The sequence below is a fragment of the Engystomops pustulosus genome, chromosome 9 (assembly GCF_040894005.1).
Source record: "Engystomops pustulosus chromosome 9, aEngPut4.maternal, whole genome shotgun sequence".
Classification (NCBI taxonomy): domain Eukaryota; kingdom Metazoa; phylum Chordata; class Amphibia; order Anura; family Leptodactylidae; genus Engystomops; species Engystomops pustulosus.
Genome location: NC_092419.1, coordinates 53,341,964 through 53,359,211, shown reverse-complemented (window position 1 = coordinate 53,359,211; position 17,248 = coordinate 53,341,964). Strand labels below are relative to the sequence as shown.

Here is a 17,248-nt window from a genome sequence, read left to right as displayed (position 1 = left end):
AAGGCAACGAGGTGGACAGGCTGCCTTCAACACTATCTTAATTTCAAAGCTCCCGCTCACCTGGGACCAGGTGAGAGTCTTCTTTATCATCATATACATCCCCTCCAATTTATTTTAACGATATTGCACTAGGGTTGTGCCTCTTCTTTGTGCTTGTTCCCCGGTGGTATAGTACACGTGGAGAATTCCCTGTACCACCACCATCCAGATTTCACATTTTAAATAAAAAACAGGAACAAATTTGTGGACCTAGGGATAGGGGCTCATTGGTATAGGGGAATAAAAAAGTGGCCAATGTATGCCCCTATAGAGAACAGTTAAAGGAAATCTACAACATGGATGCAGTATTTCACAACATGCTCACTTACTGGTGTGTGACCCCTGAAACCCGATCTGTTCTTACTTTATCTTCTGATTGTTTTGGAGAAAATCGTCTTTTACATAAGCCCTTTTTGGCTCTCTTGTCTGCTATTATAATACCACTGGCTCTCTGGCTGGGGCAGAAATGGAGGAGGCAGGAAGTAATGCCAAACAAAGGTGTGCATACATAGTAGATGACAGATTCAGAAGAGATTTCTGTTAAGTAGACAGGAGCCCCTGAGGCTCATTTGATGATTTTCTCCAAAATGGGGCCATTAGAAGATAAAGGAAGAACAGCTCTTGTTTGAGGAGATACAGACCAGCGTATAAGTGAGCTGGGACGTACTCATGAGACTAAGGGGACAGGAACATCTCCTAAAGGTAGTGATGAATGTGCAAAATTAAGCCACTTCTTACTCTTGGCTAGGGTATTTAAATATCTTTAACCCAGGGGGAAAAATCTCTGTAAGTAGTGATACACACATACTGAAAATTTCAGTGAATTATAGATATGGTTTACATCTTTAATATTCGAAGATATATGTGTGTAGAGCACTGTGCACAGTGTAGGTTTATGATATCCAGCAATAAACTGCCATGTAAATCCGATCTGACTTTTTCTTTATTTAATTCCTTAAAAAGTTTGGAAAATGGCACCGGGCCCTTGGATTCTGTGAAATATTTAGATTCTATTTAAAGATCTATTTAACCGCTCCAGGTATCAGCCTTTGCTATGAGAGTCAGATTAATCCATCCATGTTAAAATGGGAAAAACTAATCTGATCTGGTCGATTGTGTGTCCTAAGTTCTTGTCAGTGTGAAACTTTTGATGATGCAGAATTGGAGATGTAGGATTGTGTGATGAGGTCTCACAGATCTTCCAGCAGCCGGTAATGCTCTAGCTCTAAAAATCCTTTTGGACTAAAAGGTCAATGTCTCAATTGCTCTTACTTGAAAGGGAACTCAAATTAATGTTCTTTCTGAGCGGCAAATTGAGCAAAGATTAAAATCAAGAAATTCTCTAAGAAAAGCTTAATGGCTTAAATTGTACAAAATACAGGACAGGATTTGGTATATCGTCATAACATAGTGTACTCATTCTGGATAATGTATTTGAGTAAATGCCAGTAAGGAGCCACCTTTAATAATTTGCTTATCCACAATGACTTTATTACGCAGCTTCTCAAAATTGTTGTTTTGTTTTTTTTGTAACTTTTGTCTGCTCTGTTATCATTCACTATGCTAGAGGGCACTGTCCTTACTAATGGAGTCACAGGGGAAGAAAAAACTGAAAGGCTAAATACTAACAGGCAATTATACAATGAGACATTAATTATGTGCTTTCTTTGCTTGGAGAGTATAAAGAATGAATATGTAACACAGGCCAGTAGAATTAATATTCTGTATTGTGTCATTTTATCCAGGCATTTATAATAGAGCTGCTTGTGCCCTGAGTGTGTGGCTCTCTTTTCATACAAGTTTATGTATGATGGTAATTGCAATGGTAATGTAAGTCAATAGTAAAATTAAAGGGCTTTAAATGCTTAAAAACAATGAGAATAATGGTCTACAAACACAGCAGAAAATGTTAAAGTTAAGAATGCACCACATGCAGCAGTCCTGTATGGCAGCATCAGAAATCAATGTGTGCAGTCAAACATTTCTGGCATATGGAGACACCCATATGTAAGCCTTGTAAAGGAGACCTTAAAGTGGATCCATCAAATGCATAGCTTAAAGAGGACCAGTCACCCATAAAAAAGGCACTAGAAACTCCTTACTAAAGTAAGCAGCTCCTAGTGCTACAACAAATGTAGCAGTGAAACCTCCCATAACGCTAGCAGACATTGCCGCACTGTAGAATAGGAACGCCGGACCACGCTCAAAGCTGTCGGCGTATTCGTGAGGGGGCAGTCCGAGGTGCTGCCTCTTCCTTGGACCACCCCTCCCAATCCATAGGCTGCCGTTGACTGCCGTTCTTCATGCGGCCCCCTTATGAATACGTCAGACCGCTTTGAGCGTGGTCCGGCATTCCTATTGTACAGCACTGCAGTGTCTGCTAGTGTTATGGGAGGTTTCACTGCTACACCGCTACATCTGTTGTAGCACTAGGATCTGCTTACTATTGTAAGCAGCTCCCAGTGCCTTTTTTATAGGTGACAGGTCCTCTTTAAGCAGATAGGGTTGAAGAAAGGTGTTGGTTCATCAAGTCCTCTCTACAAATCCTACCATGTTGATTCAAAGGGATGCAGAAAACTTACAAATCTAATACCAATTGGTCAAAATAAGGGGAAAATTCCTTCTACCCCAATATGACAGCTAACATAACGCAGTGGATCAACATCAGTTTGTTTCCATTATATAACATCTTCTATTTAACAAAAAATGTTTAAACATTTGTCCAATAGGTTTGCTAAAAAAAAATAGACATTACAGTAGTTAATGTTTTTGGTTTCCAAGGAAAAGGCTTTCTCTTTCTCAATAATTTTTTCCTTGCTTCCCCCTTTTAGAATGGTCTTCGAAAGGCTGCTCTTTCTGCACAATTACACAACTACATTTCAATCAATGCCCTTAGAGGCAGTGGAAGTTAGCTCATGAATATGCTGGACTCAAACTTTTTTTGCTCCTATTACTCCCTTGGGTAACAGTTTTGTGTCATATTGGCTAACAGTAGACCCATTCTAATACTTTATCCATACATAGATAATGAATGCCTGATGATATATCGGATTAAATGAAGTTAAAGTGGTTTGCCCACGAGAGAACGTTCTCAAATTTTAATCCCCTAGCGATGTTTACACAATAAAGATCATTTTTAACTGGAAGCAATAAAAAGGGTTTACAAAAACCATTATGCAGCAAACACCCGCCTTAAATGGAGAGGGCTCCGGCCATGTCTAGAGTTAGAAATCTGTTCCTTTTGGAATAGATAGACTGGTTTGGCTTTAACCCTGTATCATGTCATTATGTAGACTTCCTGAAAGTCATGCTTCATGGTAACGGGGCTGCCTTACAAGGTAGCAAAGGGGGCGTGATTCTTCTTATCCCATCCTGGAAATCGTATTTGCATATTTCCCAGAATTCCCTAGTGGAGCATCAATGGCTATCAGTCTCCACATGCTTGCAAGCCGGCCAAAGTTTCCGTAAGGAGAATTTTGACTCCCTGGTCCTACTTATGAAGATACAGCTTCGTGTGACTAGATACAACCATTAAACATGAGTTGGGATATTGACTTAGCACAGAGAATTGATGCTTCCAGAGAGCAGAAATGGGGCACTATCTTAGAATAGAAATACAGCCCTCCACAAGTGACGCCTGTTTTTATCCCAAGAGGAAATTAAAGTTTCATTTGATACAATCGGTACTGCCAAGTTCCTCGCTCCTGAACATGTGAGTGCCACGTGCCTCCTGTTTTCATGCAGTGAGCAGCTGCCCAAGCATTTCTCCTAATAAATATTGCAAGCTGTTTGAGTGTCTGAGAACACATCATAGATACAAAATGAAGAAAAAACGCAGCTAGGACCACTGGGATTCCCCGCAATACCCGGCTTCAATACAGAGCATGAGAGAATTGCCATAAAGGCAGGAGGAAAGTACAGTACCCAATGAATTCCCAAATTAACTATTGTTACAAAAACCTTACTAGATGAAAGTAGCTTTATTTGATGCTTGTATATTCATTGCAGACATTATATTTCACCAATGAAAAAATGTGTACAGAATTACAAATAAAAGGATCTAAAAAATTATGGAGAATGTATAGGCTGAGATTGCATGTACCATTGCCCAAAATAACATCTTACAAATCATTGTATGACTGTCTCCATGCTAACTGACTGTGGATTGTACACGTGTCTTATCTTCAGGAGGCATGTTGCAGAGCAGGAGGAGTTGAGCAGAGTAAACATGGTGTCACATCTTCAGGAAGCATGTTATAGAGCAGGAGTGGATATACAGTTTTGTTTAAGAAAATTCAACATACATGGCAATTTCTTTATCTTTCTATGTTTAGGAAAAGTCATGTAGTCATTGGGCAGTGGCAGTGGCAGGGCTCACTTTGCATGCTCTATGTAGCCCCTTAATGCTACATAGTGGGGGAATGTAAATTTGCCAGAACTGTATAGAGGTTAAGATATAACTTTTTGGGTAAGGGTAGGGAGTTTATTTAGTAGCACAGCTGGGTGAGGATGAGGCATCGCCATCGTTTCAATGCTGGGTGAGTCGTGGGATACTCACTGATAATGATATTTTTAGATGTAGTCAGTTATCTCATGCACCATTGAAGGAAAATAATAATGCTCTTTTTAAGGTGGAATATGGTATGATATGGTATTTGCACCAAAAATTAAGCCAGGATTTATCACTTCTTTAGGAAAATTATTAATATTACACAAGTTAGTCAGATGAAATGGGTAAAAGAGATCGGTGCAATAACTGAAGAACAGTGGGAGGACACAAATGTACACAATTTAAATATTTTATATAGAATATATTTTTCACCACAAGTAATTTTTCAGATGGAGTTTAAAAATAATTTGCAGGCAGTCCCCTACTTAAGAACGCCTGACTTACAGACGACCCCTACTTACAAACGGACCTCTGGATGTTAGTAATTTACTGTACTTTAGCCTTAGACTGCAATGATCAACTGAATCAACAGTTATATGTAACTATATTGTTAATCCTGGTTCTTATGACAACCCAACATTTTTAAAATCCAATTGTCACAGAGACCAACAAAAATTCTGTCTGGTTTTACAATTATAAATATACAGTTCTGACTTACATACAAATTCAACTTAAGAACAAACCTCCGTAACCCGGAGACTGCCTGTACATCGTTATAGATGTAGTATGCCAAACTATGTTATTTTCCATGTTCTATGGGCATGTCCCACAATTGATAGTTATTGGCGCAAGGTTTTTGAATTCATGGAGGTGAAGGTGTGAATGAGTGTGAATATGAGAGACGGTATAACGGGGGGAGCAGGCTGAACTGTATATGGAACCAATGGAAGCCATAACTGGATTATAGGAATGAGTGTGGGAGTTTTTCCTTTATTGGGGTGGAATTCTAGGTTGGGGGAGTTCTGGGTTTTTTGGGACTGTGATTGTTAATGATGTTGTTCATATAGTCCCTTCGTTTGTTTTAATGATTGTATTGTATTGAGGTTTAATAACATATATTCAAAAGGTAAAAAAAAGTTAAGAAATAATCCACATTCATAGGTTTCCCAGTTGACAGTGATCTCTATCATTCTGTCTGTAGAGCATGGTACAGCCATCACTATCCGGGGAAGCTGTGTGCATCCAGCATCTGTACTAGCACAGTAGAGGATGTAGCTGATATCTTGGGAATCCACGGATGCTGCAGTTTACAACTGGAGGACTTAGTGCAGGTTAGAGCTTAGTGCTCTAACCTATGTGTCAATATTAGTATTAATGTGTTTAATGCTATAAAATGTTAATATATGGTATCTCTGAGATTTGTTAGGAAAGTAGACAAACCATCTAAATGCTTATAAGGGTGTGGATACAATGGCAGAGATGTTTTCAGACTTTTCCTTGAAGAGACAATATTCCTGAACGGTTAACAAAATGGTCAACCTTTGTGGCCAATAATTGACAGTGTCAGTCATCCCACGTCATCAATGGATACCTGCCCGGCAGGGCTATAAAATCAGCAGTGGGGCTAGGTACCATAAATATATCTCCTTTTAATATTCCTTTGATTTGAAAGCAAGTCCTGGTACAATGGGGCAGCTGGTAGTTATGTAAATCTCTTAATAGCAAAACTAGCACATAATAATCTATAGATAACTATCTTTGTATAGGGAAACCTCAGCCAATGGGGATCTGCAGCTGCTAGAACATATCTCATTACTCTTTGCCCATAAGGAGAAGCTCAGATTACAGCTGCAGTCAGGAGAACACTAAGCAGCTTTAGCTATAGGACTTTCCCTAAAGATCCCAGTTGTGCAATAAAAGCAGCAGACTGGCTGGCTAGTAATGCCTTGTCACATGCGGGCACTCCCAGGGACGTCCCGGGGTTTGTCTGTAGAGTCCACTTTCTTTTCATATCATCTGTGTCATTACACTGCAAAGTGCTGTATAGACAGCGGCTAATGTCTAAACCCTTTTATTACCAGAGGGATACACAATTCAATTGAAACGGTTAATCTAATATCATGCTTCCCTAAAAGGTGATGACAGGAGGCATCGTGACAGGATGTGCATTAGGGAATTGCACTCACAGCTGAGGCCTGCAAATGGCTATTTGTATTTTATTCATTGACCAACATTTATCAAAAATAGTGCAACCTTCACTAAGTGCGTATAGCGCAGGGCGCTCCTGATTCATGAAATATGTTGCACGTTCTTCATTAATCTGGTGCTCCCTGCACTCCTCCGGCAGACATTTTTGGTGCACCTTGGAACATAGACACAATTCTGTTGAGTTTTGTTAATAAATGTGGCGCACAGTCCGACTGTGCACCAGACTGCGCCTCTATGTGCAGAAACTTGTGTGGAGTTGGGCATAGTGCAGCTGTGACACAAATGTTTTGCGGACACTTAAAATAGTCAAATAGAAAATTGGCACAAGCCCTATGACAATGCCACCATACCCGGCCAGACAAATCACATTTCTATAAGCCTCATGCACATGAACGTTGTTTGTGTCCCATGTACTTGTATGGGCTCATGCAAATGGCCCTGCCTTTTCACATTCCTGAACCAAAAAACTTCCTCAAGGTCATATGATGGCCGCAAAACCGGCAGCTAGCTCACGGCTGCCATAGACATGCATTGCATGTGGGCATGGTGCAGTGAGCACATTTTTGTATCACTGCACTATGTCAGAGCAAAGTGGCCATGCTGAAAAACATAGAACAGGTCCTATACCTGCCCTGCACTTACCCCTCTTTCTGCGGCTGCTTATGGCACATGTCCGCTGCTGCGGATGTGTGTATGAGGCCTCAGAGAAGGTCCTATTCCTCACCTTGTTGTGTCTAAGGCAGTATCTTCCCCTGTCATCGCCTGAGCAGACCTCACACACCAATGACACACAGACCTCACACAGAACAGTTTTTTGTGGCCTGTGATAAGAATAAGGCATATACTAAGAAACAACCATAACGATTCCTAAAGTACTTAAAGGGGTTGTCATTTTTTTCATCATAAATGGCTCTGAGTGGAAAGAAAATAATAAAATGCTCACATCAACACTGGCTGCTGTTTGTATATACAGTGGCCATCGGTGATGTCATATTAGTTGCATGCCTGCTAGAGGCTAGAGGTGTGCGGCTGTAGCACTGTTGTTTATTAGTTTATCTCCCCCCAGAGCCATGTATAGAAAAAGGCCATTTAAGAAAAGTGAAAAAAGAAGCAGTTTGCAGTGAAAAATAACATTGCACAATCTCCTCTCTTCTGACAAAACTCCCCCAATGACAACACACACTTCTCCTTCCCAAATGACAACACACACACATTCTCCTTCCCCTATTGACAACATCCTAGAAATCCCTCATTGACAACTCACACTCCTCCAACACAGACAATATCCAACTCCCCCACTGCCTACACACAAGCTCCCCCTTCCCCCTCTGAAACCATACACTCTACCCTTCCTAACTGACAACACTTAATCCCCCCTCACTCACAACACAGTTGTCATCTGCACTTCCCATCCTGCTCTACTCCCTGCAGACAGGTTACTATGCAAATCTTCTCAGCTCCTGGTGTTTTTTTTTTATTAATTTGAAACAAGGAAAAAAGGACATGTGGAGGGGGGGGGGACATAATATGATGGGGGTTATGAGAGGGGGCCTATACTATGGGGGGATATGGGATGGGGATCACAATTTGGGGGTGGTATAAAAGAGGAGGCCCCCAATTGGGGGGGGGGGGTATATAAGAGGGGGCCCACAATAGAAGGGGATATGAGAGGGGGCCTGCAATATGGGGTGAAAGAGGGGTCCACAAAATGGGGGATATGCGCGGGGGCCACAATATAAGGGATAGACGATAAGGGCCACAATTTGAGGGGGAGAAGAGGGGCCACAGTATGAGAGGAGATGGAAGAACACAATATAAGGGGGAGGTGAAAGAAACCACAATATGAGGAGGAGATGAGAGGGGCCACAATATGAGGGGGAGACAAGAGAGCACAATATGTGCGGGAGATGAGAGGCCACAATATAAGTGGGAAGTGAGAGGCCACAATAGAAGCGGGCAGAGGCACTACCTCATACTGGACATTACAATCCATGCTCACAAGATTGAACTACATTTTAAGAGCATCTGGAGAATCTCCTCCTGAGAGCAAAACACAGATGTTTTTAGACTTAAATGCTTGCTAGCACATTACTACTTACCGAACATAAGCATTTAGGTCAAAACACATCTGCATTATGGGAAGGAGATTCTCCAGATCCGCCAAAATGAATTTCAAAACTCAATTTACTCACAACTAGTGTGTATGGTTTTAGGCTGCATTTACATTATGTGTTTGCATTGTGTTTTAAAACATGTGGCAAACGCATGGGGCAAAACGCGTCTCAAAATACATAATTAATACTGATATATTTTTTACCTGATGCATTTGTTGTGCCTTTCAGACGCAATGAAAATGCATTTTGTAAATGGGGGCTAAGAATATACAGGTAATATTTCCATGTAGCAGTAGGAGTAGCAGTAGGATCTATTTCACTGGTGGGCCCATGCCCCCAATCCGACCCTGAATATTTCATTACAGTTATTTTTCTTCTGGAAATTGCATAGCCGTTTACTCCCCTGGATAACAAGGTATATAGTGCACAAGTTGATATATATCTAATTTACATACCTTTCTGTTTGCTTACTTTCCGCACAGTCATCGCAGCTTGTCTCTTCTGATATTCAGAAATTTCAAATCCTATGGAGAAAGAGGGGACTACTTTATAGTGTAAAATGTAAAATTTATATGAAAGAGAACTTGCCACCTCTCCTGTCATGCACCTTGTACTGTTCCTTTGTTATTCCTTACAGAGATGTATTAGTAGTTAGGCAAGTGGTAGTTAGGACTGTGTACCTGCTCATTATGACACTATCTACACTGATTGGCTAATATTAGCCTATACATTGGCCCCCCTGCCCCCAACTGGTAACACCCACTTGACAAATTATGTATTAAACAAAGAAACCACACCAAATATAAAATCCAAAATTGTTATTTCATGGAAAATGCAAGCACAGGGGGGTCCCCTACTTAAGCACACCCGACTTACAGACGGACCCCTCTGCCCATTATGGGCCCTGGTAAAACTCTCTGGATGCTTTTCTTTAGTCCCAGGCTGCAATAAACAGCTGTAAGGTGTCTGCAATGAAGCTTTAACCCCTTAATGCCGAAGCCACTTTTCACCTTCCTGACACGGCCCATTTTTTCAAAGCTGCCCTGTGTCACTATAAATGGTTATAACTTCGGAACGCTTTAACACATCCAAGTGATTTTAAAATAGTTTTCTCATGACACATTGCACTTCATGTTAGTTGAAAAAATTTGGTGGTATGTTTTGCATTTATTTATGAGAAAATCAGATATTTGGTGAAAATTTGGAAAAATTCACGATTTTCGAACTTCAAAATGTTCTACTTTTTCCACATATAGTCATAACAGCAAAAAAAAACGTAATAACTAACATTAACCGAATGTCTACTTTACATGGTTTTTTATGCATACTGTTATTTTTGTAGGGTGTTATGGGGCTTTGAACGTTTGGTGCGATTTTTCACATTTTCATAAAAAACACAAAATCCTGCTATCGAGGGACCTGCTCAGGTTTCAAGTCACTTTGAAATAAAAGTAAAACCCCATAAATTACCCCATTATAGAAACTAGACCCCTCAACGTACGTAAAACAACTTTTATGAAGTTTGTTACCCTTTAATTGTTTTACAGAAGTTAAAACAAAATCGGATACAATTTTGAAAGTAAATTTTTTTTTGGCTAAATTAATGTGTTTTTTCAAAAAATTTACAAATTCTCAGTGGATAAAATACCAAAACGCTCCACAAAATTAGATACCCAATCCCTCCCGCGTATAACAATACCCCATATGTGGTGGTAACCTGCTGTATGAGCACACGCCAGGGCATCGAAGGGAAGCTGCTCTTTATTTTTTGGGCAATTTGGACATATTTTGCGACATGAGATGCACTTTACAAATATTTCATTTTAGTGGGTCATTAGCTTATTGATGAGATTTTATTAAATCTTGAATGTATGGGTGAAAAGCAAATTGTCAATTTTGGTTTCCTTTCTTTTTGTATTTTTTGGGGGTCGTACACCATACACTAAAAATACTATATTATCTTTATTCTACAGATCACTACGATTACCGTGATACCTCATTTATATAGTTTTTCACTTATTTTTACAATTTTACTAGAAAAAAAATAATATAGAGGAAATCTCATTTGTTTTTGCATCGCCATCTTTTCGGAGACGTAACTTTAATATTTTTTGGTTGACAGAGCTAGTTTAGGGCTTATTTTTTACGTGTTGAGTTGTCCTTTCAAGTGGTACCATTTTGGCGCATAAAACTTTTTTGATCACTTTTTAGAACATTTTTGTGAAGAGATTTTATGAAAAAAATTTCTGACGAGTTTTTCGTGTTTTGTTTTTACGGCGTTCACCGAGCGGGCCCAATAATGTTTCTGAGTTATTGTACGGATTGTTATGGACGTGGCGATACCAAATATGTGTGGTTTTTTGGCACCTCCCGCGATGCAGTACTATTACGTCAAATGTCGGGAAGGGGTTAAAATTTTAAAATCCAATTGTCAATGGGCTAAAAACAAAATTTGTCTGGAGCTAAAATGATAAAACATACAGTTCCAACTTACATACATATTCAACTTAAGTACAAACCAAAGGAACCTATCTTGTACGTAACCCGGGGACTGCCTGTAATTAAAGATTACATCAATTATGGAAACACTGGAAACTTTTTTCCCCAAAGTATCTCACAGACATTTCCCGGTTTTATTACTTCATCGACATTTATTGTTATTAGTCTACATCAGTTTCCCTCCAAGGACTCAGAAAAGTAAGTAATCCATTGTAATTGTCTTTTCATTGTAAAGCTAATTTTCCCCTGACAATTTTTGGTGTATTTTTCTGTAGTGCTTATATAATGATCCAAATATTTCCATAAAGTGCACAAACATCACATGGAGAATAATCCTCCTATAACCACAGCTTGAATCCTGGCAAAAACAGAAATTAGTTTATGGTTTCAAATTAATAAGTGAGTAAGAAATTGCTGCCTTAGAAAATTGATTCCTGTTACTTAATGTGTTAAATTCTATGTTTGAGACGCGTATAATATTGCAAAGTTAAGGCTCAGAAATACATCCACCCACACAATGAATTCACCTATTTTCAGCATACAATTACATAAAAGCTTCTCATAACCATCTATAAGAAATACAACATACTAAAGTCTTAGTCAAATAGAACACATAAACGTTAGAGTAAATTATCACTGAAACCTTTTGGTGACAACACTGAAACACATTTTCTTTCTCATTAGTATGAAAGTCAATTTCCTAATGTACAGTATATAAAAAAGAACAATTGAGTGTATTCCAGTACTAACCTAGGACAGTGGTTAAAGTGCAGATGAAAATTGCAGATTAACAATAAGTCTATAGGCAGCCATGGACCTTTACCTTGCCTTTGCAGAGGGTTATTCATCTTCCAATATGTATTTAAGTTTATGTCCCTATTCATCTACTTATATTAAACTTTCCAGTCATGTATCATTATATGTTTATATGCCTATTTTTGATCATATTTACCCCTCATTATCTCTTAATGTATATTTTCTCCACTGACTTAGAGAAGACCCCTAGCGACAAATGAATCTCTCTGCACACTGTGACCTCTGATCAAGCTTTCTTGATGGTGATACTTTCCTGAATGTTGAGCCCTGAATGCAGTGGATAACATAAGAATATGAATAAAGCCATGTTGTCCCTGGGAAAAAAGTTAGTTGTCCTTGGATATGACCACCACTATGCTCTTCCAGCAGTGGCCACACATGCACTATTAAGGTACCCGACCACCTGCATTCAGCATTCATTACCACAGGATGACTGAGGGATATGCAGTAACTTATGCCCATTTCATATGCAAAAATAATGTGTTTCTTTGTGCAATCACTCCAGCAGTGGTGGTCATATCCAATGACAGCTGTCCTCTGTTACTAAGGGACCATGTGACTAAATTTATGGTAAATTATATTCACAAGGGCACATTTTAAAAAAAATAACATCCAACTGAAAAAATGTATATATAAGGCACTCGCTTTAATTAGTGCTGTGGGCATGGCTCTGCTGACAGAAATGGCCCACTTCTCGCTCCTCCATGCCCACTTGGTGTACAGGTGGCATAAGGGTGGAAATAGTTAGAACTGTGTCAGGGAATATATACCAGAACAAGCGTACAAGCTCTGATAGATCCCCCTCATGGTCCTAATAAACAAGGTTTTTCCTAAAACAACTTGTGCCTTCATTCCTGATCCCTCCAGTGGTATTAAATGTGGCACATTTTATGACTGTACTGTCTTACTTTTCAATGGTATTTGTATATTTTCTTAACTTTGAGCTTACAGTTCACTAAAATCTGTCATTCGAAGATCTAGGATGTTCTTATATACTATTATTTGATCTCTAATAAGTTTTATTATACCTATGATACAGACCATACTACTAACAGGGAAGCACTCACACGCTGTTTGCTTTTGAGATGTCAAGTGTCATTTGGGCGTTCTGATGCAAGAACATCCTAGCTTTCCCAAGCCTCCTCCTCTGCTTTTAAATGGCAGCTCCTGATGTACCCATAGGACACTTGGAAACTCAGAAAAACATTGTTTTCTAATCCTAGAAGCAAACTAACAATGCTATAAGTAGAATTAAAGTTGGTCTTTGAGGGTGTTGCAGTGCTGTAAGTGATTAAGGTTTCTCGTTTCTGCATATTGCAGATTTGGCCAATTGATTTGAATTTATTTGTGTCACCATTTTACATGCTACTGATGATCTTACCAATTTTCTCATCTTCCTGCACCATCTTCCTCTCTTCCCGGAAGGCACGCAGCCATCTTAGCTTCTCTTCTAGCTTCTTGGCAATATAAAGGTGCATTTCCTCAGTTTCCTTGTTATGTAATTTAAAGGCATTCTTCACACTCACATTGAAGTCTTCATCCCGCCCATCATCTACCTCTATGACTTCAAATTTATCCATGTCCATCCGGCCCTTGTAGTATAGAATGTCCCTTCGGATTAGGTCCTGCAGGTGGTATAAGATACGGTTACTTGGAGTTCATCGCTTATATCTGCAGATTAACATATTGTATTCAAAACAAAAAAATAAATAATAAAAAAATAATAATAATTAAAAAAAAAAGTTAAATCATAATAATAATAAATAAGAAGCTCATCAGCTTTCCTGTCTATATACTAATAGTATCTCAGCGTTTTTATGAGATTGTGAGGAAAATCCCTGTGGTTTAGGGTCCCAAATTGACCTGTACGAAGGCACATTGGACTTGCATCTGCAGATCCCACGCCAGTGCCTCTCCTTGCGATGCAGCAAGTGAAGCCGGGACAATAACATGGCCTCACTGTGCATTTGCTGTACCTATGGCGCTTGTGCAGTGAAGCCAGTTTTACTTGTCGGGATGCGCAGGCGCTGACCAGAACAAGGGATGAGGTGAGTATAACTGTTTATTTTTTATGTGCCCATATAAAAAGTCATACAGGGCAATTTGGGACACTAAACAACTGGACCATAAGGGCCTGTGGTTGGTTTAGTGTCCGAAATCGCGCATTTTTATGCTGAAAAGGACAGAGTAGCAGGCAATAGTTATAGACATACAAAAATTAAAAGAAAGCTGAAACAAAACCTCTGTAAACATATGCATCCAGTCCTTATATGTAACTATCCACGTGGTATGTATCATAAATGTGCATCAGTATTTACCACAATGTACCTGAGGGGAAATCCCTGTCCTGGGAGGAAATAGAAAAGATTGGAAACCCTATTGTTAGGAAGGTCAGAATAGTGTAAGCTGCAATTATTTGGATGAAATCCAAGAAGAGGCAGGAAACCATCTGGAGAAAAGGCTTCTGCGGCTTAGAGACTGCCAGGCATGGTGCAGAAGGTTTGTGAGATAGCAAGGTAGGTTAATGACTTATAGCTGGGAAAGCAAGGAGCAAGAAAGATATCAAACTGAGAAGTCATCCCAGTCCAGTACTCAGGATTAAAGATGTAGACATCCATTACTGCAAGTTGAAGAGTACCCCAACAGTAAGGATCTGCGAGTCTAAAGAAGAACATAGAGCATTGAGGAATTTCTGCTATCATCAAATAATATTGGGTGGAGTTTTTGCTAATTTAACACAAACAAACACAATAAAACATATAGAAAGATATTCTTGTTTATCACTACTATATTGTGCTTTAAAAGAAAAACATTATTTGGCCATTATGTTTTTATTTTTATCCTTGGTCCAATTAGCGGAATTTACATTGTGATTTGATCACTTAACCCCTTAACAACCTGCCCTTTATTTTCTTCATTTTTCACTCCCCACCTTCAAACATCTAACTTATTTATTTTTACACGTAAAGAGCTGTGTGATGGCTTGTTTTTTGCGCAACAAATCACACTTAATAGTGATGGTATTTAAAATTCCATGCCATGTACTGGGAAGCAGGAAAAAAATTCCAAATGCAGTGAAATGGGGAAAAAATGCATTTGCATCGTTTTCTTGTGGGCTTGGATTTTCGGGCTTTCACTCTACGCACCAAATTACATGTTTACTTTATTCTTTGGGTCAGTGCGATCACGGGGATAACAAATTTGTATAGGTTTTATATTGTTTTCATACATTTACAAAAATTAAAACCTCCTGTACAATTTTTATGTTTTATTTTTTGCCAACTTCTGGTGCTAATAACTTTTTATACTTTGCCGTATGGATCTCTGGGTGAAGTCATATTTTGTAAAAAGGCCCTTGAGCCCTCTCCATGCTCCCGCACCCTCACGCTCTACTATTATGTTTAGATTTTCCTATCCTGGAAGGTGCAACTTTTGGCATTTTTGGAGACTTTTTGTTGCAAATATCTCAAATCCACATGAACACAAGCCATGGGAGGGGTTATGTACAGGAGTGGACAGTACTGTAAATTTTGGATTTGAGGCCGTGGCCTAGTTTTTTAAGCACTGTACACATGTCACTGTCACACATGGTGATAACGCATGCATTTTCAAACATATCACAGCAGCTAAGAAGAGGAGATTTGTCCAATTACATTTTTGTCAACATGGCATTTACAAAATGCATATGTTAACAAGATTTTATCCCCCACATTAACATAGTGTCAATAAACGTGCAGCACCGTACTGCTCCGTACCCCGGGAAAAGATAGAACATGTCCGCGATACATCCCTGTGGAGAGGGGCGGGGGGTGAGCAGCGCTCACCTCCTCCTGCTCTCCCCACGTGCTGCCGTGTGCCCGCGTGCTACGGTATGGTGGGCATCGCAGTGTGCATGTAGCCTTAGAAGTAACCAATACATTTCAATAAAATGTAAATGCAAAAATGTATGAATTCAAAAAAACTGCCAAAACTTTTAATGCCCAACAGATATATGTGCAAAATTCCAAACATTAAAAGCATGTGAAATAATTTCATTTTATATGTCAAAACGGGGTCCATGAAAAAGACCTGCCCTGGACCAGGTGCAGATTTGCACCTAAAAAGTTGCAAAAATAAGCAAAACAAGTGATATATAAGTGAAAAGTGGCACAGAACATCTGGAAAACAAAGATACATAAGGCACACTGCACAAGATGCAGACCAAGCGGACTTGAAAAACAACAGCAATAGTCGCAGGGAAAAGCTAAAGATACATGTCCCCCATGGATCAATGGACATCACTAAGCAGAAGGGAGGTGGGGTAAGCTTGACCCATTTCTCTCAATGACTTTATACAAACAATTTACATCTCACGTTGATTTTCTAGATGATGCCACCACTGAGCCATGAAAAAACATGATCTATAAATCAGTGCTAGTGGTACAACTTTGTGGTAGTGGTTTATTAGGTCAATAACTTCTGACAAGTCCATTATGGTAGACTATCAGCTACCAAGGTGTATAAGGGACCCGTGGAGTACTTGCATAGCTGTGTATACATAATTTTGTTCAGTTGTCGCATCGGCAAAATTTTAGATGGGTCCAGGTTAGTGATGTGAATATTTGGATAGGGTGAAGAAGAGAGATGCACCAGCAGGAACCGCCACGCTCCTGGTGCACTGGGAGTCTCATTTGCATGAGTATGCATGAGTATAATTAAAACAACTAAGGTACATTTTCACTGCTGCTTAAGTGCCCCACACCAGACTACATTGGATTATGATGAGGATTTGCAGAGGGTAGATTCCTTTTATTGTCAAATTCCATTTCTTATAACCCTCTGCAGCCAACATCTCTAATGCACTTTAACTAATTTCTGGTGCTATTTAAAATTGCAAAAGGTGTCAGTCTTAAGTCAAATAAGTGTGAATGGTTAGAAGTAGCATCTATGATTTCATTATACATCTTGTACCAGGCCTTAGCACCTTTATGAGTGTGCTAATTAGAACAGGCACTTCGATCCAGGTAGTCAACTCCATTATATAACAACAGCTCTGCTTGTGCCGTATATTGTAATATCTCCATATTGGCTAAGTTATTTCACTTATATAAAAATCCAACATACCGTAATAAATATTATAGCCAGTTTCTGGAGTGGGTATAAAAGGAACGCTGTATGCAGCATCTATGGCTGCGAGTACTGG

At 39.3% G+C, this 17,248-nt stretch overlaps 1 protein-coding gene across 2 annotated transcripts in view; it reads right to left on the bottom strand.

Annotated features, from left to right (window-relative positions):
• The window catches only part of ARHGEF9 (Cdc42 guanine nucleotide exchange factor 9), a 277,721-nt gene that overhangs the window by 10,607 nt on the left and 249,866 nt on the right, over positions 1–17,248 (bottom strand). For both annotated transcript variants that reach the window (XM_072123413.1, XM_072123414.1), the window contains 2 exons: positions 13,448–13,691; positions 9,207–9,275 (listed from right to left, as the gene is read on the bottom strand). In XM_072123413.1, the coding sequence (XP_071979514.1) occupies positions 9,207–9,275; positions 13,448–13,691 (313 nt within the window). The remainder of the gene's footprint in view (positions 1–9,206; positions 9,276–13,447; positions 13,692–17,248) is intronic.